The sequence below is a fragment of the Mercenaria mercenaria genome, chromosome 7 (genome assembly GCF_021730395.1).
Source record: "Mercenaria mercenaria strain notata chromosome 7, MADL_Memer_1, whole genome shotgun sequence".
Lineage (NCBI taxonomy): Eukaryota > Metazoa > Mollusca > Bivalvia > Venerida > Veneridae > Mercenaria > Mercenaria mercenaria.
In genome coordinates, this window is record NC_069367.1 from 6,390,618 (window position 1) to 6,414,619 (window position 24,002).

Here is a 24,002-nt window from a genome sequence, read left to right on the forward strand (position 1 = left end):
GTAAGATAATGCCTGGACAGGGCTGTTTATGTTCATCGCCAAACATCTCTTTAAATTACTCCCTGCAACTTTACAGGATTGCCTATTTGGTGCAATCCTGCTTACACACCTGTACTTAATATTTGTATACTTATGTAATGGTATAGGTTCATCCGTCACATTGTCCGGATTTTAGATAAGGGCTGTGGTTTGTCTCAATGCAGGTCAATGATTTCAGTTTGATAACATGTCACATATGTAAAGAGAAAACACTCTAACTTAATTGCATAAACAAACCGTAACGTTAAAAAAAGCATTGAATTTCTTATCTAAGAACTGTTACATTTCAGCTCATCAATATAAAACATGACCAAAATGTACAATTGTGACCAGTCGTCGTTCGTCCTTTCGTTGTCCGTGGTCCGTCAGTGTTAACATTTTTTTCAAACAATATTTACTCTAAACCATTTGTAGGAAGTTTGTGTTTCAAACGATTCTGCGTAGTTACTACCAGAGTCAAAAATATAAAAATCTCCAAACGGCATCTCCATCTAAATTACATGTCTAATAACAATCAAGTGATCCTTGGATGACGTTCTAATGAGATTGATTAAATCAATTCGATTGGTTAAAATACACCGTGAGAGGACGTTGTCACTTTTCAATAAATGTGTATTGTGGAATTTAACAAAAAAATCTTCATTTAAGAAACTACTGGCCCGATATAAAAGTCATTTCAAACAAAGGTTCCTTGCTTGTTTACCAACTTAATATCATTCAGATAATTTAGATTCTTCAAAATAAATGGACGCCAGACGGCGTAGACACATTTCAGTATTTCTTTATAATTGTCTAAACCTACTGGTCTGATTCAAAAGTAATAACACCCAAATGGTCATTTTTTTACACTTTATCAAAAGTGTTCGAATTATAAGGATTCTCAGAGACACATCGCGTCCAAAAAGCATAGTTACGTTTCCGTTTATGTTTGATGGAAACTTATAAATCCTATTGCCCGATTTTGAAATAATTCCATGCAAACAGAACTTGGGTAACCCTCCACAAAATCTGTTCAAATTACTTCAAAACTGCTTGGCACCGAGAGGGCTTGATTATATTGCGAAGAAACTTGAAAACTTTTCTTGCCCGATTGACAACCCGTTTTCACACAACTTTTTCATTCTAGAAACAAATTGTTTCAATGTGGGAATAAGGTTTATGGTAAGTCTCAGCCTTATGCGGCCCAATCGAAACTTTGATAATCTTCTCTGAATCTATATAATTGTTTTCAGTGTGTTTTATCAGATATTTTTGTTTAAAACTGTGAAACACAAGGAATTGTTAAGCTGCCTCTTGTATAAGAGACATTAAGAAATAGTAATTTTTGCATGAGGAAAGATAATATATCATTTCCATAGTATCTATATCATTTGCCGAACTGTGTGTTTTAGATCAGAAATTTGTGGTTGGAATGGACTATTATTTTCCCTATTAATGACCATGTTTATCGCACTGTCCATAAAGTCTTTACTAGTATCAGAGAAGCAAATTGAATATTAAAAGAAATTTTAATTTTTAGAGACTTATGTGATTGACATTTTTATGCTCCTCCCCCTCCCCTTCCCCCCCCCCCCCCCCCCCCCTCCCACCTCCCCTCGAAGAAAGAGGGGTATACAGCTCATTTCACTACGGTTTTTAACGAGAATCCACGAAAATTGGCGATTATGATTCGAACATCTAACCGTCTGACCGATCAAATGCTGGAGGATACATGTACAAAATACAGTCGTAACACGCTATAAATAGTAACATAAATCAAAACAAAGGGAAGGAAAATGGCGGATTCTTTGCAGAAGTTTTGACACCGCCGTAAAAATGCCGCTGTATGGAATAGTAAAAGGATGCAAAAACATATCGGGTAGAGGACACGATGTAAAATTTCATCGGTTACCAGTCAACAATGTGAAGAACTGTAGGGAATGGTTGATAAGATTTCCACTTTTTCTTTGTCTCGGAACTTGACCTACATACGCTACAATATCAATATACATGTATATACTTACTCGGGCATGGCAATTCGTGTACGGCTCGAAAGAAACTTCCCTGATAAGTGTAAAAATCTGAATACGTGTGAAGGAAATACGTAATTATAGTAGAAATATTGAATTTTCTGAAAGTCTGTGGCAGTTTTTCAGTAGAATAAACGTCTTTTAATTCAATAAAAGGACGCTCGTCTGCTGCTGAAGCACTCGTCATTACAAAACAGTTATGTACAATTAAGAACCAGTATTTCATGGGTCAAGCCGATCAGCTGATAAGCCTCCACGTGATATGATTTTACGAAAATTTCCGATAAATTCCGAAGTTCCTGTGAAATGGGCTATTGTTTTGCAGATGTCGGTCGGTCTGTCTGTCGGTCGGTCGGTCTGTATGTAGACCAATCCGTTTCCGGATGATAACTCAAGAACGCTTGGGCCTAGAATCATGAAAGTTGATAGGGATTTTAGTCATCACCAGCAAATGACTCCTATTGATTTTGAGATATGTATGTCAAAGGTCAAGTTCACAGTGACCCTTATTAGTAAAACGGTTTCCGGATGATAACTTAAGAACGCATGGGCCTAGGATTATGAAAGTTGAATGAGAGGTTGGTCATGACCAGCAGATGACTTCTATTGATTTTAAGATCAGTATGTCAAAGGTCAAGGTCACAGTGACCCTGAAGAGTAAAACGGTTTCCGGATGATAACTCAAGAACGCTTGGGCTTATGATCATGAAAGTTGATGTGGAGGTAGGTCATCACTAGTAGATGATCTCTATTGATTTTTAGGTCAGCATGTCAAAAGTCAAGGTCACAGTGACCCTGAACAGTAAAACGGTTTCCGGATGATAACTTAAGAACTCTTTGGCTTAGGATCATGAGTGTCGATAGGAAGGTTGGTCATGACCAGCAGATGACCCCTCTCCATTTTGAGGTCAGTACGTCAACGGTCAAGGTCACAGTGACCAGGAACAGTTTCCGGGCAATAACTCAAGAACGCTTAGGCCTGGTGTCAAGAAAATTGACAGTGAGGTTGGTTATGACTAGTAGGTGACCTCTATTAATTTTGAGGTCATTAGGTCAAAGGTCAATGTCACATTTGCCAGGAACAGTTAAATGGTTTCTGATCTTCTTGTCCAAAACCACAGGGCCTAGGACTTTGATATTTGATATATAGCAAAATTTAGCGGTCCTCTATCAAGAATGTTCAGATTATTTCCCTGGGGTCAAATATGGCCCCACACTGTGGGTCACATGGTTTATATAGACTTATATAGGAAATTTTTGAAAAACCTCTTGTCCAAAACCACAGGTCCTAGGGTTTTGTTATTTTGTATATGATATCATCTTGTGGTTCTCTACTAAGATTGTCCAAATTATTCCCCTAGGGTCAAATATGGCCCCGCACTGGGGGTCACATGGTTTACAAAGACTTATAGAGAGACAAACTTTGGAAATTTTCTTGTCCAAACCAAAAGACTAGGGCTTTGATATTTGTAATGTAGCATCATCTTGTGGTTCTTTACCAAGTTTGTTCAAATTATCCCTCTAGGGCCAAATATGGCCCAACCCCGTTGTCACATGGTTTATATAGACTTACATAGGGAAAAACTTAGAATCTTCATGTCTATAATCTACATCATTCAAATTTGAACCACATGTATTTTTTTGAGTGAAAAGATGAACCTTGACATGAGTTGACCTTGATCTTGACCTAGTACCTACTTTCACATTTCTGTAGCTACAGCCTTCAAATTTGGACCACACGCATACGTTTGTGTACCGAAACAAACTTTGACCTTGTTATTGACCTAGTGACCTACTTTCACATTTTTGAAGGAACAGATTTCAAATTTGGACCACATGCATAGTTTTATGTTCCGAAATAAAAGTTGACCTTGATTTTGACCTAGTGACCTACTTTCACATTTCTCAAGCTACAGCCTTCAAATTTGGACCACATGCATAGCTTTGTGTACCAAAATGTACTGTGATCTTGAGATTGACCTAGTGACCTACTTTCACATTTCTGAAGCTACAGGCTTCAAATTTGGAGTGCATGCATATATTTGTGTTCTGTATTGAAATTTGATATTTATTTTTACCTAGTACCTACTTTCACATTTCTCAAGCTACAGCCTCCAAATTTGCAGCACATGCATAGTTCTGTCTACCGAAATAAACTTTGACCTTGAAATTGATCTAAAGACCTATTTTCACATTTCTCAAGTCACAGCTTTTAAATTTGGACCACATGTACAGTGTTTTGTACCGAAATGAAATTTGACCTTGATTTTATCTTGAGCTATTCTTGAAATTTTGAACTTTCAAAAATGGTTCAGTGGTCGATGCCAAGATCACTCTGTGATCTCTTGTTAGATTAATAGGTTAAAGGTCAAGGTCAGTTGGGACCAGAACAGTAGAACTGTTGCTTACAGTGAGCATATACTTTCTGTTCCTTGTGCAATTACTGAATGCATCAAGGTGGGTGTTGGGGGACATTTCGTGTTCGACGAGCTCTTGTTAGAACAGCTTTACGAAGAATGTTACTACGGTTTTTGTATTTTAGGGATGAGATATATTGTCAGATCACTAAACAGCTTACCCAGAATCATTCACGATCGTCCCACGCTAGAGGCTGGATCCTGCTGGCTCTGTGTGTAGGATGCTTCCCACCTTCAGATAAAGTAAGATTTATGGAAAAGTCTTTAAAGAAAAGGATAAGTAAAACATAAAGGATACGTTTCAGTCACTTTCACTCAGAATTTAGAGTAATATGATTTAGATATTTAATTGTTTGCAATATAAATACGTCAAGCAGTTATTTAAGTGTTTTAAGAACTCCTTTTATTATAGCTTGTATTATGAAGGTCATTTAACAAAATTTACTGTCTACACCTTAATCTGTACAGTAAATAGAATAAACTTCGAATGCATTGTGATATTATATAGCAAAACATTATGCTAAGTCTGAAAGCGTCTATGCAACAAGCTATGATGTCAAAACATCTTTCAAGAAACTGGAAATTACAAAAAGAAATGAACTTTGATAACGTAAGTTGCAAATTGCATGTTTGTTTTCATATTTGAGGGATAGCATTATGTTAGCCTTTTAAAATCAGATGTTATATTATCCAAAACAATGAAGAATTCAACGGCCCGAGTGAGGCTCGAACCCATATCGATGAGGGGCAAGTGGTTTGAAGTCAGCGACCTTACCCACTCGGCCATGGAGGCCCCCGGTCAGCAACTCAGTAGTATCTAAAGATCTTTCTTTTCAAGTTCTTTAAAATTCATTTATTCATTGGTAGGAATTAGATCTATTTCAACGAAGTTTCTATGCAAAAGAAAAATTAAGCAATTAAAAATATAAATAAAAAGAAACACGACAAACACAATGCACGATACTATATAAATGATGTTTTGATTGTATGATTTGTAAAACAAAAAATACACCGGCAGACGTTATTAGGGTCATATATGAAAGCATTTTTCACAGATGAAGGCATATGAAAATTCACAGCGATTCTAAATGTTTCTGTTGACATACTTATATTGTTCATACAATTGTTTGTTGTACCAATTTGAATTCAAATTTATTGGGTTCCCTTCAGATCCCGTGACTGTCATGTGGCTAGACAGGACTTACATGCAAATGTCCGCTGTTAAGCAATAGGACATCGAGTGTCGCATTACTAACATTGTATCTACGGAAGCAATCAAAGTACAGTTAATGAAGAGATTTATCTTATATGCTATGGAAAGGAACAGAAATGGTTGCATTATATATTACATACATTCTATTGCCCTCGTTTAATATTTTGTTTGTTTTAGTTCGTTAAATACCTGAGGAACTTTATTAGTGAGGGACCACCAGGTTACGCCCCTTACTGCGAGGAGAGACTGAGGCGTACATATGCCAACGGCACTCGTAACCAGCCACCATCATGGCTCGAATTTCAAGCAACAAAATCCAAGAGACCGTTAATGCTGCCAGTTACATTTATGGATGGAAACACAAAGACGTTACTTGCTGACTCAGCAACAACAGCGAGAGAACTTTGTCAACAACTGCCAGATAAGATCGGCCTCAAGGATCAGTTTGGATTCTCCCTATACATTGCTCTTTTTGACAAGGTACACAAGAATTCTAAAATGTTGAATTATGTCTTTATTTCATAAGTACTTTTAAACTTTGCTTTGATTCAATTTGAAATTGTAATTGAAAAGATTTTCAATCTAACATATATAGGGTTGAAAGAGCGTATTAGACAGTTTTCTAAAATAAACGAGTTTATAATGATATCAATCAGTTCTAAGAGAAATGAATGTAAATTCAGAATGTTAAGTTATGTGTCAGGCAACTTCATGTTTTTCTGCTTGGGAGAAAGATTTGCTGATATTACAGGTGTCGAGCCTGGGTAGTGGAGGTGATCATGTTATGGACGTTATATCTCAGTGTGAACAATACGCAAAAGAGCATGGAGCTCAGGAAAGGAATGCACCATGGAGGCTGTTCTTCAGAAAGGAAATATTTACTCCCTGGCATGATCCAAGTGAGGACTCCACAGCAACAAACCTTGTATATCAACAAGTGGTACGAGGTATCAAGTTTGGAGAATATAGGTGTGATAAGGTACGGACCTCTGCTGACAGATTCAGTTCTCAGAGTTATTATATAGTTTGTATTTATTCGATATATGGACTTAGAACAAAATCGCATTGTTGAACTTTATGAATTACGATCATTAGAGTATGTAAACATGAGCATTAATACCTGGAATTATATAAAGAATTAATTGAATCTTTCAGGAAAGTAAAAGTGAAATCCGTAACAGATAAAAAAAGTTCTATATGCCAAATGGTGAAATACTGAAAACTTTCAGGGGGATATTTCTCTGTATCACTCATAGTTCCAGACAGAATACCTCACTTAAAATAGATTTTTAATCCCCCATTTTTACCTTTAGAATAACTTTTACCCTATGGTAAAGCCATACATGACACATGTACAGATTTTACAAGCTAGTTTGCAAAAGAAATAGTACTAATGCCCTAGAAATGTTGCCATCGTTGCCTGGACTTGTCATTCATGTAGCTATATGTATGTACATCATCCACATTTCATCGGTTTACTATTGTATGGTAGATTTTACTGGCGACAGCATATTTAGTCGATTATTGTCTTAATTAATTGTCACAGGATATCAACTCAACATTATGTAATATGCCTGCATTTCTGTGATCTTACTTTCAAAGCCACTGAACCCTGAACTTCCATTCCATTTTATTGTGCATCTCCTATATCAATATTTCCTAGCTATTTCTATTGAATCCATGAAAATATTTAATTATGCAGCTTCTTTCACCTAGCATTTTCGGAAATTCCTTATTTGTTTACGTATTTCATGTTGTTTTTTATCTGACCTTTGACGTGTCGTGCATAATAAACAAACTACTTGCGTTTGTTATTTACACAGAAATCGACTACATAATTAGCTAGTAATATGAAGGTGCCTTTAGTTATCATTGATAACTCTACTCTCAAGGCCACTGAATCCGCTTAGAACAATCGCTATATTAATTATCATCTACCTAATACAATTCGTGCTTTTTCTATATCCATGAAAAATGATAAATACTGCAGTTGTATTGTTCACCAATATTCATTATCAATATAACAAATTCCTTATTTGCGTGCAATATTAACAGTATATCATAAATATTCCGACTTTCTCTGAAGTTTAACTTGTGTGTAACAAACCAAAGCAGCTTCCGTTATTTAACTAAATACGCATTATCTAAGAAGTTTTTGTATCTTGAGTAACTACTGATAAGGCATGTCGTTAGCCACGAATCGGATAATATATAAAAAAAATGTAGATTTTTATATTAACATGAAAGGCGTTGTATTATCACCATTTATGTATCAATAAACACTATTCCAATGGTATTTGTGCGGAGCATATATTTAACGCATATCCTAATGAACCGACTTCTGTCATGAATTTTTGAAAGGTGAAACACATTTACAAAAGTTATAGTTAACCAAGACTAAACAGTACTTCCCGATTAAAAGCGTTTTTTGGATAAATTTAACAATTTGTGAGAATAATCTAGAAACGGAAAATATAAAAAAAGAGACAATTTTAATTGAATGTTAAAGTAATTAATACTAACATAACATTAAAACACTTTAAACTTGTCTTATTCGTGTCCGGCAAATAGTTAACCCTTCAATACCGACTCGAACCTGAGTTTATTGTGAATGGACCAATTGCGATTAGACCGCTACAGCAAGTCAAATTCCATCTATTGTGTCAGGTAGTTAAAGTTCTAAGTATTACTCGAAACTGGAATATAGATGGTAGGTGTGTTGAGAAGTGTTCATCACACTCCTACACCATTAACGCCCCCCACCAACCATCTCACACCAAAACCTTTAGTTTCTAAATCATAAGTACTGTCCCACGCCACAAACTCAAACATACACCATACTCCCATCCCCGCGCCCCCAAGACCACTCCCAGTTTTCATTTCATTTAGTTTCTTGCCACTTTATATCCTGTTACTGCATTATATCTTGTCACCACTACCGCACACACACACATACCCTCCATACCCTTCCCCACGCACGCACGCACGCACACACACAAACACACACACTCCTGCTTGCCTCGTCACCCCAAACACACACCCAAACTTTCAACTAAAACTAAATCTATAAATAATCTTTTTCTTTAAATTTTGCTTCCGTCCTCGCCTGATATAACTCATCGGGCGTTTATTGTCCCGCTTGACGAAGATCTTGTTGTTTGTTCATACACTAGTTGTAATTTATTCTAATGGGGATATTTCTTTCCGTATGTCGGGTCTAGGCTTTATCCTATGCTATCCGGATAATGACGTTACTTGAAGAGCTATCATAATATCGATAAAAATCCTGGAAATTAAGTTAAATAAGTTTCACGTTCTTGAGATACACGCAATGATACTGATTAAACGTATTATTTAATAAAATAAAATGATATACGTATGGTAGATATTCTGATATTTGATAAATAGGACGATGATTTAGCGATGATTGCTGCCCAACAGTACTACATTGACTATGGATCCAACTTGAGCACGGAACGCTTACAGAGTCTTCTCCCCTCGTACATTCCCGACAGCCTCCTCGCCAAACCTAATGCCCTGTCATACTGGATGCAGCAGGTCAATGCCAAAATCCGTGGCCCCTACTTTGCCAATGATAGAATTAAGGGACTTAAGGTTAAAGAAGACATTGTGAGCTATGCAAAATATAAATGGCCACTACTGTTCTCAAGATTCTATGAAGCGTACAAATTTGCCGGACCGAGTCTGCCAACGAATGATGCTATTATAGCTGTGAACTGGACCGGTGTCTATGTTGTGAGTGATCAAGAACAAGTTCTGCTGGAGTTGTCTTTCCCTGAAATCACGTCTGTCTCAAGCAGCAGGTAAACAATTATTATCATATAATGATTATCCGCATAATAGCTGATTTTTAGCATTAAAATTGTACGATGGGTCATCCAGAATTTTGCTGAATAAAGGGAATTTTATATTCAAAAGCAACTATGTAATACTCAGCATAGGTAATGCATGTATTTGTACAAAAAAAACGATAATTATCTAACCATAATACATATATAGCACGAAGGCAAGGCAAAGCTAAATTTGAGTATTCCATGTTATTTTTTTCCACATTTTGCACGAGCTTATGACATCTTATTATCGTCATTTAGCATGATTTAGAAACTTCTCCAAAACTTTTCCTAGGTCTTTACGTAATAAACCTTTCACATCGGCTTAACTGACAAATGATTACGTATAATATTTCTTTGGAAGAAAACTTTTAACATGTGGACATTGAATATGAAAACTGTCGAGCGTAACAAATGCAATTTCTCTGTTGCTGATTGTCAAGAGGTTTAAAATCTGCCTTGAAGTTCGCAATTTTATTCCGTGAATACTCAAAGCACATTGCCATTAGACCTATATTATTATGACTAATTGCTCAAATGATGTACAGCGGTTTGTCGGTCTGTCTGTGTGAATGTCTTTCTGTCTGCACATGTACATAATTTCATTAATTCTCCCTCGCCATACATATGAATAACCCCACGTGTTCGAACAAAAACAACCTGCGTGAAAAGGAATGGTTGACTCAAATAATATCATCTTAACGAATCAGTTCCAGGATTGTTTAATACTTTTGCAAATCTTTGCTGTAAACATTGACGAAAATATAGGAAAAACTTTAAAAATCTTCTTCTCAAAAACCAGAAGCCCTAGAGCTTAGATATTTGGTGTGAAGCATTGCCTAGTAGATCTCTATCAAGTTTGTTCAAATCTTGACACCGGGATCAAAATCGACCCCGCCCCAGGGGTCACTTGATTTTACATAGGAAAATCTTAAAAAATCTTCTTCTCAAAAACCAGAAGCCCTAGAGCTTAGATATTTGACATGTAGCATTGCCTTGTGGACCTCTACTAAAGTTGTTCAAATCATGACCCCGGGGCCAAAATTGACCCTGCCCCAGGGGTCACCTGATTTTACATAGATTTCTAAAAGAAAATCTTCAAAAAAATTAAAAAATAAACCAAAAGGCCTTGAGCTTAGATATTTGACATGTAGCATTGCCTAGTGGACCTCTACAAAAAATTTTCCAATCATGCCCCTGGGGTCAAAATTGACCCCGCCCCAGGGGTCACTTGATTTTATATAGGAAAATTTTCAAAAAAATTCTAAAAATAAACCAGAAGGCCTAGATCTTAGATATTTGACATGTAGCATTGCATAGTTGACCTTTAAGAAATTTTTTCAATTCATGACCCCCGGGGTCAAAATTGACCCCACCCCAGGGGTCACTTGATTTTATATAGGAAAATCTTCAAAAAACTTCTAAAAATAAACCAGAAGGCCTAGGTCTTAGATATTTGACATATAGCATTGCCTAGTAAACTTCTACAAAATTTGTTCAAATCATGAACCCTGGGGTCAAATTGACTCCGCCCCATTGGGTTACTTGATTGTACCTAGAAAAATCTTCGAATTTTTCTAAAAATAAACCAGAAAGCCTAGAGCTTAGATATTTGACATGTAGCATTGCCTACTGGACCTCTACTAAAGTTGTTCAAATCATGACCCCGGGGTCAAAATTGACCCTGCCCCAGGGGTCACCTGATTTTACATAGATTTCTAAAAGAAAATCTTCAAAACAATTAAAAAATAAACCAAAAGGCCTTGAGCTTAGATATTTGACATGTAGCATTGCCTAGTGGACCTCTACAAAAATTTTCAAATCATGACCCCGGGGTCAAAATTGACCCCGCCCCAGGGGTCACTTGACTTTTTATAGGAAAATCTTCAAAAAAAATTCTAAAAATAAACCAGAAGGCCTAGATCTTAGATATTTGACATGTAGCATTGTATAGTTGACTTTTACGTAATTTTTTCAATTCATGACCCCCGGGGTCAAAATTGACCCCACCCCAGGGGTCACTTGATTTTATATAGGAAAATCTTTAAAAAATTTCTAAAAATAAACCAGAAGGCATAGGTCTTAGATATTTCACATATAGCATTGCCTAGTAGACTTCTACAAAATTTGTTCAAATCATGAACCCCGGGATCAAATTGACCCCGCCCCATTGGGTTACTGGATTGTACCTAGAAAAATCTTCGAAATTTTCTAAAAATAAACCAGAAAGCCTAGAGCTTAGATATTTGACATGTAGCATTGCCTAGTGGACCTCTACAAAATTTGTTCAAATCATGACCCCCGGGGTCAAATTGACCCCGCCCCATGGGGTTACTTGATTATACATAGAAAAATCTTCAAAATTTTATAAAAATAAACCAGAAAGCCTAGAGTTTAGATATTTGATATGTAGCATTGCCAAGTGGATCTCTAAAACATTTGATCAAATCTTGACCCTCCAGGGTCAAATTGACCCAGCCCCAGGGGTTACATGATTGTACATAAGGAAATCTTCATAAATTTGCTAAAAATAAACCAGAAGGCCGAGATCTTAGATATTTGATATGAAACATTGCCTAGTAGACTTCTACAAACTTTGTTCAAATCATTAACCCTGGGGTAAAATTGGCCCTGCCCCAGGGATTACTTGATTGTACATCGGAAAATCTTCCGAACAATTTCTAAAAATCATCAGTTTGACATTTGAAACATGTAAATCATATTACTCAGGTGAGCGATCCAGGGTCATCATGACCCTCTTGTATTATAATAATATGAGAAACGCCTAATTTTGAGAGAATAAAAGTCAATACTGATTTTAATGAATATACTTTTAATAAAAATGTGTTGTTGTTCATTAGTTTGTAATCCACTTCAACATACAATACCGATTATTATTTTCTTTTTTAAATTCGCAGCGTTGTTTCTTACTCTCACTTGTACTAAAGCACGAACTATACATACATATGTGACACTTTAAGTATAAAAAGGAAAAAAACAAAACAAAAAAAACCCCACCATTTTGGATTTGTTGCGGGAATGAAATGACGGTCATATATGTATGAGACGGTCATTGTGTGAAGAGTGAATACTAGATGAAACAAAATAATAATATTTTTATTCCGTTTTGTATATATTGTTACAGTCTAATAAAACTATGATTGCATATTTATGGTAAAATCATTTTAACTTTTTGAGAAAATCAAATCGGATATACGTATCACGAATATAGAGACAGTTAAGATAACTTTCATTGTATAATATATGACCTTGATCGTTATTATCATATTTGTGGTAATATGAAATCATCAATTTTTCATTATTTTTATCAAGTAGATATAAATGAATAATAGACATGTAACTTGTTCTCTCCCCTACTTGTATTATTCATCTACGAACCTAATTAATGGTCAGTGAATGGAGCAGAAATATATTTGAAAAATTATTTCATTCTTTAGACTGTTAGTTTTTGAAATTCCAGCAAGGGGGATGGGGCGTTTGTAAGTAACAAGTCAATTCACTGCAATCGCCTTTAAAAAGAATAATGTTATGGGGAAAAACTGAGCTGTTAAACAGCTACTAACCAATATTTCCGGTGGTGGTTTGGTGATAGTTGGCAACACATATACACTTTCACTAGGAAAATTTCCCTTCTTTGTCGTGCGGACACATTCACCATAACACAACTCGGAGTTCTTTAAGTTTTCTCCATTCTCCTGTAACAACACAATGAGGTCTCCTTTCTTGAAGTTCAGGAACGTGTCGCCTGATTTTGTTTTATATGAAATGCAAAAAAGAAATATTATTGTCTGAGATTTCAATTATGCTTTACTTTTAGTATCTTATGGCAAAATCTTTACCATTTTATTTTTATTTTCAAATATTGAATGATCAAAGAAATGAAAATGTACAGTCCCGTAATTGAAAATCTTCACGAAGTTTCATCTTTTTCTTTCTCAAAACTTGCAATAATAGTCACCATTGTAGTCCTGTTGAGCAATTGCATATTTGGATCTTTTCGTTAGTCCATCAATAAACATCATAACAAGGCCACAGATATCTTCAGCATTTGGGGATATAAACGTGTATACTTCTCCTGGCACTGTTACAAGAGTAAATCTCTGCTGGTGCATCATTCCAGTTCTATAATTAACAATAATAGTAACTTTGTCGACAATCACCAACTTACAAAAACATCGTCAGAAAGGTGTTGCCAACTAATTTGAAAATAGGCAGCATCCAAATAAAAATTCTATTAAAGTCTTTAAGCATAAATTTAGCGTTGTATTTTGTTGTATCTGAAATGCTAAAATAAGCTTTCGACTATTTAGTATAATTAATTAATAGATATGTTTCGTGTTAGGTTTGCTCAAGCTTACATAGAGCTTAGAAACCTTTTATTGGCTTACCTATATCTAAACTTCCTATAAGTACCAGCGGCTCCTCTTGAAAGACTCACACATATTGTAATGTAACAGGTTCGAAAAGTTCGGAATATTGTATATTATATAATTCATTGTTTAATAGGTTACGGAGAAAGATGATAAACTGTAATACTTTAATCTAAATTGAAAATATTGTAAGTTTGCTGAATTATCAAACCTGTAACAAAACATGTAGCCCAAGGGTTAAACAGGTATACTTAGTTGTTTATACCATTTACTTCCGGGATCAAAGTTAAATATGTTTAAGGAAAAAGGCACGACGAATTGCGTAATTTTACATAGCGGCTAGACTGCTTAATTAAATATATATATTGAAACATAATTATCTGGGAGTAAGAGAGAGAGAGACGGGGTAGAAATGCTAGATTGATAAGGTCACCTTTACTTGATAATATACTGTTGCTATGTTAAATAAAACTGGTTAAAAGGTTATGTTTGTTGTATTAAATGGCCACGCTACATTACAACGCGCGTTTCTGGTGCCGTGACCAGGAAATTTATAAAAAAAAATGTTTTCGGTGCATGCAAATGTATTTATAAAATGTGTACTCTAGATATAAGTCTTTCAGAATTTATACTTTTGAAAGAATATTCAGTATTTTTTAAATAAATAGATATCCGACTTTCGGCGTATACACTTGTAGCATGAGCGCAATAAAAAAAAATATATGTTCAAGGCATGTAAATACCTTGATCTTTAACCTGTACTTTATACATGTGCGCGTATTTAATTTTAAAATATTAGCATGTTTCAAAAGATATATCGTATCTATAGAAGATGTGATTTTACGGCTGTTGATATCTATAAACATGTACATGTAGAATTTAAAACCAGATATGTAATTTTGCTTTCTAATTTCAGAACCACTTATGTTTATATGTATGGCAAGCTCTGATAGGTGCATCAGAAAGACGGAATTTCCACAAAATGAATGAAAAACCAAACGAACAGACGCTTGTCTGACAAACGTGATACTGTACATGTTATGATAATAATAATATATATATATATATCTTTATTCTGTTATAGACATGTAATTGCGGAAATATAGACAGATGTGACTTTCGCAAATGAATAACTGTTTAATTTCAATGTATAATGTTGTAATATTGTACAGCTGCAGACGAATATTTACAAAAGATATATTATGCACTTTATTTGTATGAAAGAAATCATCACGTTTAAGGAAATTCCTCTAAAATATTTGTATTATGCTTGCACTTACTATTCTGATGCATAAATACTGAGAAATTGTATCTATCTGTAATATTATGTACTTTAAATTGTCTTTTAATATGTATGTGTAAAATTACCCAACTGTTTAAGTCGTGCATTCAAAAGCTAATTACGTTTACTAAAATTATACCTGGCGAACCCTCGGCAGTATTTCTAAACGATCAATATTAAGGATTTGTTATAGCTTAGATTTACTATTAATCTTTTTTTTAAATGATTTTTTTTGTGGAAGAAATAAAGGGATTTGTAATGTAACAGGTTTGAAAGGTTCGGAATATTGTATATTATATAATTCATTGTTTAATATGTTACGGAGAAAGATGATAAACTGTAATACTTGAATCTAAATTGAAAATATTGTAAGTTTGCTGAATTATCAAACCTGTCACAAAACATGTAGCCCAAGGGTTAAACAGGTATACTTAGTTGTTTATACCATTTACTTCCGGGATCAAAGTTAAATATGTTTAAGGAAAAAGGCACGACGAATTGCGTAATTTTACATAGCGGCTAGACTGCTTAATTAAATATATATGTTGAAACATAATTATCTGGGAGTTAGAGAGAGAGAGAGACGGGGTAGAAATGCTAGATTGATAAGGTCACCTTTCTTTGATAATATACTGTTGCTATGTTAAATAAAACTGGTTAAAAGGTTATGTTTGTTGTATTAAATGGCCACGCTACATTACAATATTGTGCGCAGGTTTGCCTCATAAATCATTATAGGCAAAGAGAATTATGCAAACCGGTCACCACTACAATGTACCCGAGCAACTACACTTAACAACTTTTCTAACGCTACCAGTAGTTTCCCAATAACTTTAAATCTACTGAAGAGAACTGAAGATTTTTTTCAGGAAATTTAGAACAATGTATCATCGTTTGAAAAAACAACAACAACAGAAAAAAAAAACAAAAAAAAAAAAAAAAAAAAAAAAAAAACACTGAAATAAGTCTAAAATAACAGATTTAGTTACTTATCCGACGAAACCCATGTTGTTTGAAGTCGTATATTAAGCCAAAATTAACTGTAGTAACTAACGCGAAAGTAAACGGTTTTCATTAGAAATATTCTTGCAAATTTATAATAAATTGAATTTCGGATTTTTATTTATAGTCGCTTTGTAAGGCAGTTGTGGGCAGTTTACACTAGATCCCTGATGCCGAGTCTTCGTGTATAGTAGGGTTTCACCGGGCAGAGATGACTTTTATTTATACTGCCCTGCGACTTTGGAACATGGTAAGGATAAGAGTGAGGTTAGGCACACCATAAACTAGTTTAAGCTCCCCAGTGATGGTTTTGCCACTGACCTCTCCGAGGCGGTGCCCCACTATGATCCTTTATTTGTTTGCTTTGTTCTTGAGTGTTTACTTTGTACGTGCGTGTGTGCGTGCTGGGTTTACTTTTTTGGAGGCTTTTCCTGTTGGATATTCATCCTTGTTTTCATAATTATAAGTCGCCATATGACCTATAATTGTGTCGGTGCGACGTTAAACCGAACAAAATAAAATGAAAAAGAACTGATATATTTGTTTAATTGCTCATGTAAGCCGAGAAATCATTTTTAGATAAGGCTTAGTGCACGTGAAACTTGTGCTGACTGGTAAGTAATACATGTATTTTCTAAGATTAAAAATATAAAATGTTATATAAATCGACATTTGAAGCAATTATTTAGAAAGTTCCTTGATTTAATAAAATACCGAAAATGTCAATCCAGGAAAGAGCATGAACGTTTAGTCTAATTGAAAGTGGCGAGAGTTATACTGTTGTAAGTGTTCATTTACTTATTTTTCGCAAGTAATGTTTTTTTCGTTCTTGATCGATCTTGTTTTTTAAATCTAAAGCGTGACTTAGACCGTTTTCAAAACTTCATATACTTTGCACTTTTTCAAGTTGCATGAATGCTGGACGTACAAAGCACCTCAGTATTACTTTAGCTGCGTACATACAGAACGACAGGCTTTGTCTGTAACCTGCCACGCCAACTCAGAGGACGTGTTACCACCAGAAAGTAGGTCAGAAACATTCTGAATATACATCTTCAAGACATGCGACGTCGAGCTACTGACAAATCAAAGGTACCAGTTTGGTAGGCATGATCACCCTATATCAGTGCACATAAGGTTACGGGAAAATAGTGTGCGCTGCAGACGCCCTATTTATGAGATACTCTTAACTGATCAGCAAAAACGAACCCGTTTACAGTAGGCTCGTTGTCACTTACGGATAACTAGAACGTACTGGGCGGTAATATTATTTACTGAAATCACGGTTTTTTGTATGCAATGAAGATGGTCGTGTACGAATTTATCGAATGAGAAATGAACGATTCAGAGATATCTGTATAATCTGAAATATTTGGTGGGGATTCTGTCCCGACTATATAAGTAAAACAAAAATGTAAAATGTTTATTCAAGACTCTAGATACACACATTAAGTAAAATGTTATATAAACAAGTTGTATATACCTGCTTGTATGACACTACATCACATTCACATCACATCTTTACGAAATTCATTTATTAACAAAAACAAATCAGACTTAAAAGATACTGATTTTACAGCAAACTTAAGTCAGTTATTGTGACAGGATGGACGTACCAGGGACAATAACTACCAGAACATATCAACACCCATTACAATATTTACAAATTTATTTACAGAAAATGATTATGGTAAGGTGACAATCTGGGGATATCAAAAGGTGAGGTGGGACCCATTTGTTAACAAGGCATGTTATATACCAAAGTGTTTGGTAATGTCTGTTATAGTTTAAATGAAGAATACTCATATGTTGTGGAAACGAATACTTTTCATACCAGTACATGGTGTCTGAAATCCTCCAAAAAAGTCGCTGTTTCCGTGATAATTTAATGTTCAAATGTAACAGATTGATTTTAAAGGTAAGCTAAATGTTTGCATGAATACTATCTATTTTTATGATATATATCAAATTGTCATGCAATGCTGACTACTTCAAGGCCAATGTAAAGGTCGTTTAAAGGTCAAAATACAGAAATACTCCACACAATTTGATATTTCCACTCTATATAAGAATTTTACATTAAATTTGGCCAAAATTGTTCTGACCAAGGCATGTAATTGGAAATATAATGAAATTAATATACATCATGGGCCAGTTCTCTTTTCTTTCCAACTGATATTTTATAAAACGATCTTCTTAAACCTGAAACAATGTAGATTTAATTGCTCTTGGAACACTTAACAAGGATATAATATGAAAAAAAGACTTTTATGTGTTTGTTTAAACAATAAAAACTATTTCCACACAAAAGCATCATACGCACACGCACACACACACAATGGTCCATGGTCCATAGTAAATGTAATCGTGTCCAAAAATAGGCCCAGTATCGGATTGGAAAAGTCACGAAAAGAATATAATGGATACGTTGTTTACAAAGGAAAATACAAATATGTACTCATATTTCAATTATGTACAAATAGGAACATCGTTTTTGTTCTTTTTGACCATTATTATAGACGAGGGAAAAATGAAAAGATACAGTAATTTGCGTGTATAGAAATTTACGGCCATACAAGGTTACTATTAGGTATTATCGAAGGTATCATTATTGAACCTTCAAGCTACACCACACTTGCAATTTTCATATCCATAAACTTCTGATATTTTTTTTCAAACTTCTGATGCATTGCATCATAAAACCTTCCATTATTTAACAATTGAAGATCTAACTCCATTATAGTTTTTTAGTTTTTGCCTAGACTACCGTTGATTCCTTTTTTTTTTTGGAGGGGGATGAAGGTCGGGGGTGGGGGGGGGGGGGTTGTGGGAGTCTTAAGTCTGATCCTTTACATGAATTTATATGTGAATTTATCTACTATTTATTTTGAAGGGTTCAAAGGTTAAATGCCCGTCCTTTAAACACCATTTCAGTTATTTACAGACAGACAGACAGACAGTTGATAAGCTTGGTCTACGTTCCTGGGAAGAACTAGTTTTAGACTCGCATATTCAGTAAGAATTTACCGACTTTTTGAACTAAATAGGCATGGTCTGTTCCGGGAATCAAACTTCTGACCTTCAGTCAATGAAAGGTTACAGGGATTTAAAAATCGACTCCAAAAACTGGGGCACGAGTCAGTCAAATTTTATATTTCAACAGCTAAACACGAGATACATTATTTATAAGAAGAGTCTGCAGCAAAGGGCACTGAAATTTAGGCAGGACAATGCCTATATAATGTATTAGAAGATTCCGACCTAAATTTAATCTGTATGCATGCTTAACATAATGTTTTGTGGCAAGATTCATTTTGAATTGAAATGACGATTAGTATATCTTTTACATTTCGATTAAACACTCATTTCAAAAGTATTTAAATCAACTTTACATCTTGTAAAATTCTCGGTCATGTGGCCGACGTAAACAAGTTCATTTAATGTATTTTACCGAATTACTGCGAAAAATAATCATACTTCGTATTCATGGTATCGGAAAAAATGCTGAAAGGGCGAAGTTACCTGTATAGACGAGGTCAAAAAATGCTTTCAGCATCGCCGCTTTTGTGACGAAAATGGTAAAATTCTATCGATTAAAAAAAGGAGATGGGGCAATTTGATCTGCAAACAGTAGTAATAACCTACAACCTACAATGCACGTCATTCCCTCCCTGTCTTTTTTTAAAATATTTCACAGATGGCATAAATTATATCATTTTTCTCAATAAGTCTTAGATACATTTCTTAGCGTATAAAACTGTTTTAATCAGACGTGTGAATATCATAATGTAATCAGCTATAGTGTTACTTTTCCATAAGCACAATTGAAGTTTTTGTGGAGGTTAAATTTAATTGTTAGGATGCAAACTATAAAAATCCATCATGATAACATGAATTTTATGAAGAAGTATAGATGGATATTAAGGTAGGTTGTAATAGAATTTAGGCAAAATTTTGCCTGTGGTGATACCATCGAAGCAGGATTGGTTGGATTTCAATTCTGTTCTAAACAAGAAAATAAAACAGAAATAGATCCGAAAAAACATTGATTCCTTGTTAGCTGTTTGCAAAACTCGAAATGACAAGATTGCTCAAATTATTGTACGCTCCGTGAAGGTAAAACTATGCTACCTTAAGTCATGCTGATCTAAATTTGTTCATTCATTCTATAACAAACTAAAAAGAAGCTGCATCATCTGATGGCATACACCAAACAACAAAAAATTACCAGATTTCAGACTTATGACAGTCTTGACTGGAAAAAACAAACTAGTTTATCTGTAGTGAAAAGCAAAATGGTCCAGAGTTGAAGATGCTTTAGGTGCTATGGGGGTCATGCACTTTCCACTTCCTCTCATAAACAGACTCAGTCAAACCGAGTCTGCTATAATTCTGCCTAGTTGCTTTTTATGCTTCTAAAGGACCTTCTTACAGATTGTATTAACTATTGCAACAGCAAATGTGTCGTGTGGTTGCCGAAAAGTTTCCAAGTACTTGGATTCAGTGTTGTTGTTATTTCTGGTCCTTTGGAATTAAGGAGTCCACTCAATGTTCGTGGGTAATAAAGTTCCGTATAAACCGGTGCTAGGGGGCATGAGGGGTGTTGCACTTTCCACTACCTCACAATCAAACTTAGTCTGCTATTGTTTTGCTTGATTGTGTTCTGTGCTTCCAAAGGATCTTCTCACAAATTTTATTATCAAAACTTTATTTACAGCTTCTAGAAATATCAAAATTGAAGAATGACACTGAACTGTATAATAGATTACTTAGTTCAAAATGTAATTTATTGGCCGTTGAATCGAGATATCACAGGAAGACGAATTGTTTGGCAAAATTATTAGCGTTTGCCGAAAGATGCATAAATACTAATAGTTGTTCAAAAATGCTGTCGGAAAACAGTTGTTATACCAATAGAAGGTGGCATGCTTTACATGATGGCTTTGTTAAATGAGACTGGCCATATCTATATCTCTCTCTATATATGGTGATGCTGGTCTGAAGGACCTCTTGCTTGACTCTGATGTATTTGCCAAACTTACAGCGGGGCATATTTTGTCTGGAAAAGATTTCGACAAGCAAAAGTTACGGAACCTGTAGCATGCACATCTGCTTATCACAGTGGACAAGTGTGTGAAGTTTCAATCCATTCTCATTAGTGAATACTGAGCTACCAGCTTTCATACAAAATTTAACCAAAAGTTGCTAAGTCGCTAAGTCATAGGAATAATTGTGTGACAGTGTAAAATAGAGTTATGAACCATGTGCAATGAATTAAAGATCATCAAAATGAAAAATGTGCGCAGTTTCAGTCCATTCCCATATGAGAACTCACCCTTTCGATTAAGTTTGTTCACAAATCGTGGCATTATGATTGCAACAAAGAAACTGCTGAAAATTAGTGATGTAGTACGGAGTCTGATTCTGAGTCTTTCGCATTGATTACTTGTCTATGCTCAAAAAAGACAAGCAAATTGTTGCATTTTTCAGTACCCATGTTTTAACGTGATGTTCAAATATCTGTTTTAACACCTCTTCATAAATAATTTAATGAAGTATTTTACTTTTCTTTTGTTTACTATAAAAGATGGACTTGAATTCACTGAAATCATTATCCATTTATGGTGGGCTTAAATAATTTTATATGATATTAGATGGTGTACTATTTGACCAAAGCTCTTTGCAGTATTTTACCATTTGCAGACGACCATTCTAAATACTCTTTCCTAAATGTCTGTTGATATTAAAAAAATCAACAGATGATCAAAGTATATTTTACAGCAAGATATAAACTTTTAGCTATAACGTTAAAATGAAACTGTCGCAAAAAAACATTAAACTATCATTGACACAGCCGTTTATCTTTGACATCATGTACTGGTGTTTTCACAAAACATGAATTTTCTTTATCAAAAGTAAACTTACAAAAGAAGGAGTATACAGATAAAGAAATCTTCCAAAAGAAGAAAAATACAAAAGAAATATAAATTTCGGGTTATTTTTTGTATTTTGACCTTGAACTCACCTTAACATTGACCTTGAAGTGGTTAACATTGTTTGTCAATTTGTTTGTTTGTTAGTTTTGGGCTTAACGCCGATTTCAACAGTATTTCAGTCATGTAACGGCGGCCAGTTAACCTAACCAGTGTTCCTGGATTCTCTACCAGTACAAACCTGTTCTCTTCAAGTAACTGCCAACTTCCCAACATGAGTTATCAGAGGTGGAGGGACGAATGATTTCAGACATAATGTCTTTTATCAAATCGTCACGGAGAGCATACACCCCGGCCGAGGATCGAACTCTTGACCCCGCGATCCGTAGACCAACGCTCTCCCTACTGAGCTAAGCGGGCGGGCATTTGTCAGTTTGATATAGATTGTAAAAATAAATAATATCCATGCAAACATTTAGCTATAAAAAATAAGGAGGAAATATCAATTTTTGGGGTACTTTAAGTATTTTGGCCTTGAAATGACTTTGACCTTGACCTTCACCTTGACCTGAAAAAGTTTACTGCTATACATTTATTCCAATTTAAGAAACATTATAATATAAAAATATATCCATGCAAATATTTAGCATTACCTTAAGTTTATAAATAAATACTGTTACATAAAATTTTCACGGTATTGGTTATTTATGGCGGCCGTCTTGGACGCCATCTTGAATTTCTCGGAACGCCACCATTTTTGGAACTTTTTGCCTGCAGTTCCAGATACTACAAGCATAACCAGACAATTTGGTATATAATATGCCTTGTTAACAGAGGGGTCCCACCTCACCTTTTGATATTACGGAAACAGCGACGTTTTGTTTTGTCAATTTTAAACACCATATACTTGCATGAAAAGTTTTTGTATCTACAACATATGAATACTCTTTATTAAAAAAAAATAACTTTTAAATAATACATGCAATTACCAGTTTTGCTATTGCATTTGTCATCAAAGTGAATGTGAAAATCATTTATAATAAGAAACAATAGAAAGGAAATATCATTTTTTTAGGTATTTTTTATACTTTGACCTTGAAATGACTATGACCTTGACCTTGAAGTGATCCCTGTTATATTCCAATATGAAGAAAATTATAATACAAATACTATCCATACAAAAATTTAGCATTACCTTTATGAATAAAACTCTCACACTGTTACATACAATTTTCAAGGAATTGACAATTTCTGGCGGACATCTTTGACGCCATCTTAGATTTCTCGGAACGCCACCACATTTGCCAATTTATGCTGGCAGATACAGATACTACAGATATTGCCGAACATTTTGGTATATAACATGCCTTGTTAACAGTGGGGTCCCACTTAGTCCTAAAATAGAGAACTTTTCTGATTATTGTCACTCTACCATTATGTACAATGAATTAACGAAAAGCGAAAAAAAAATCTTATTGTAAGAAAGAGTGAACCGAAAAAAATATGAGCTCAGAATCTCTTTTTAACAGGTATTAAGTCCTAACACTAACAGTTCCGTGACACAGGTGTTTTCGTTAACTTCGAAGTTTAAGTAGCACAAAAATAGACAACATATCTTCAAGTAAAGTCCCTCTAAACCGTGAAAACGTTGACTCCGTTTTGGCTCCCTATGATGGTAGGTGTTTGCATCCCTGAGTTGTCTCAGTTGTTGCAAAAGTCATAGTCTTTGCGGTTACGGCACAGTCATGGGACGAAAGCTCTGCGCTGGGAAAATCACATCCAGGCGAGTGAAGACAAATGAACCGCGGGTATTGTACTTTCGGGTCGTGTCATCATCACCAGGCAAAAGTCGTCTGGTGGAATAA

The 24,002-nt window shown here is 34.9% G+C and overlaps 4 protein-coding genes across 5 annotated transcripts in view; 1 reads left to right on the forward strand and 3 right to left on the reverse strand.

The window, feature by feature from the left end:
* LOC123554947 (unconventional myosin-VIIa-like) overlaps positions 1–9,522 on the forward strand; it is a 53,343-nt gene extending 43,821 nt beyond the window's left edge. Inside the window, exons 9-12 of the mRNA XM_053548937.1 lie at positions 4,591–4,708; positions 5,856–6,158; positions 6,430–6,657; positions 9,087–9,522. Of these exons, the coding sequence (XP_053404912.1) occupies positions 4,591–4,708; positions 5,856–6,158; positions 6,430–6,657; positions 9,087–9,506 (1,069 nt within the window). The 3' untranslated portion in view covers positions 9,507–9,522. The remainder of the gene's footprint in view (positions 1–4,590; positions 4,709–5,855; positions 6,159–6,429; positions 6,658–9,086) is intronic.
* The window catches only part of LOC123565757 (carbohydrate sulfotransferase 15-like), a 245,009-nt gene that overhangs the window by 161,493 nt on the left and 59,514 nt on the right, over positions 1–24,002 (reverse strand). The window lies entirely within an intron of this gene.
* Positions 12,759–14,304, reverse strand: LOC128558413 (myosin-VIIa-like). The gene is made up of 2 exons (XM_053547448.1): positions 13,509–14,304; positions 12,759–13,295 (listed from the first exon to the last, which is right to left on the reverse strand). The coding sequence occupies exons 1-2, from the start codon at positions 13,663–13,665 to the stop codon at positions 13,042–13,044; spliced, it is 411 nt and encodes a 136-aa protein (XP_053403423.1). The 5' UTR covers positions 13,666–14,304; the 3' UTR covers positions 12,759–13,041.
* The window catches only part of LOC123554960 (transient receptor potential cation channel subfamily A member 1 homolog), a 35,954-nt gene continuing 34,794 nt past the window's right edge, over positions 22,843–24,002 (reverse strand). Inside the window, exon 17 of the mRNA XM_053548938.1 lies at positions 22,843–22,923. Coding sequence (XP_053404913.1) covers positions 22,843–22,923 — 81 coding nt within the window. The remainder of the gene's footprint in view (positions 22,924–24,002) is intronic.

Coding starts and splice junctions, on each gene's coding strand:
- LOC128558413 (XM_053547448.1), bottom strand. CDS start 13,665: ATGATGCACCAGCAGAGATTTACTCTTGTAACAGTGCCAGGAGAAGTA. Junction 13,296..13,508: donor TGCTCAACAGGACTACAATG/GTGACTATTATT, acceptor AAACAAAATCAG/GCGACACGTTCCTGAACTTC.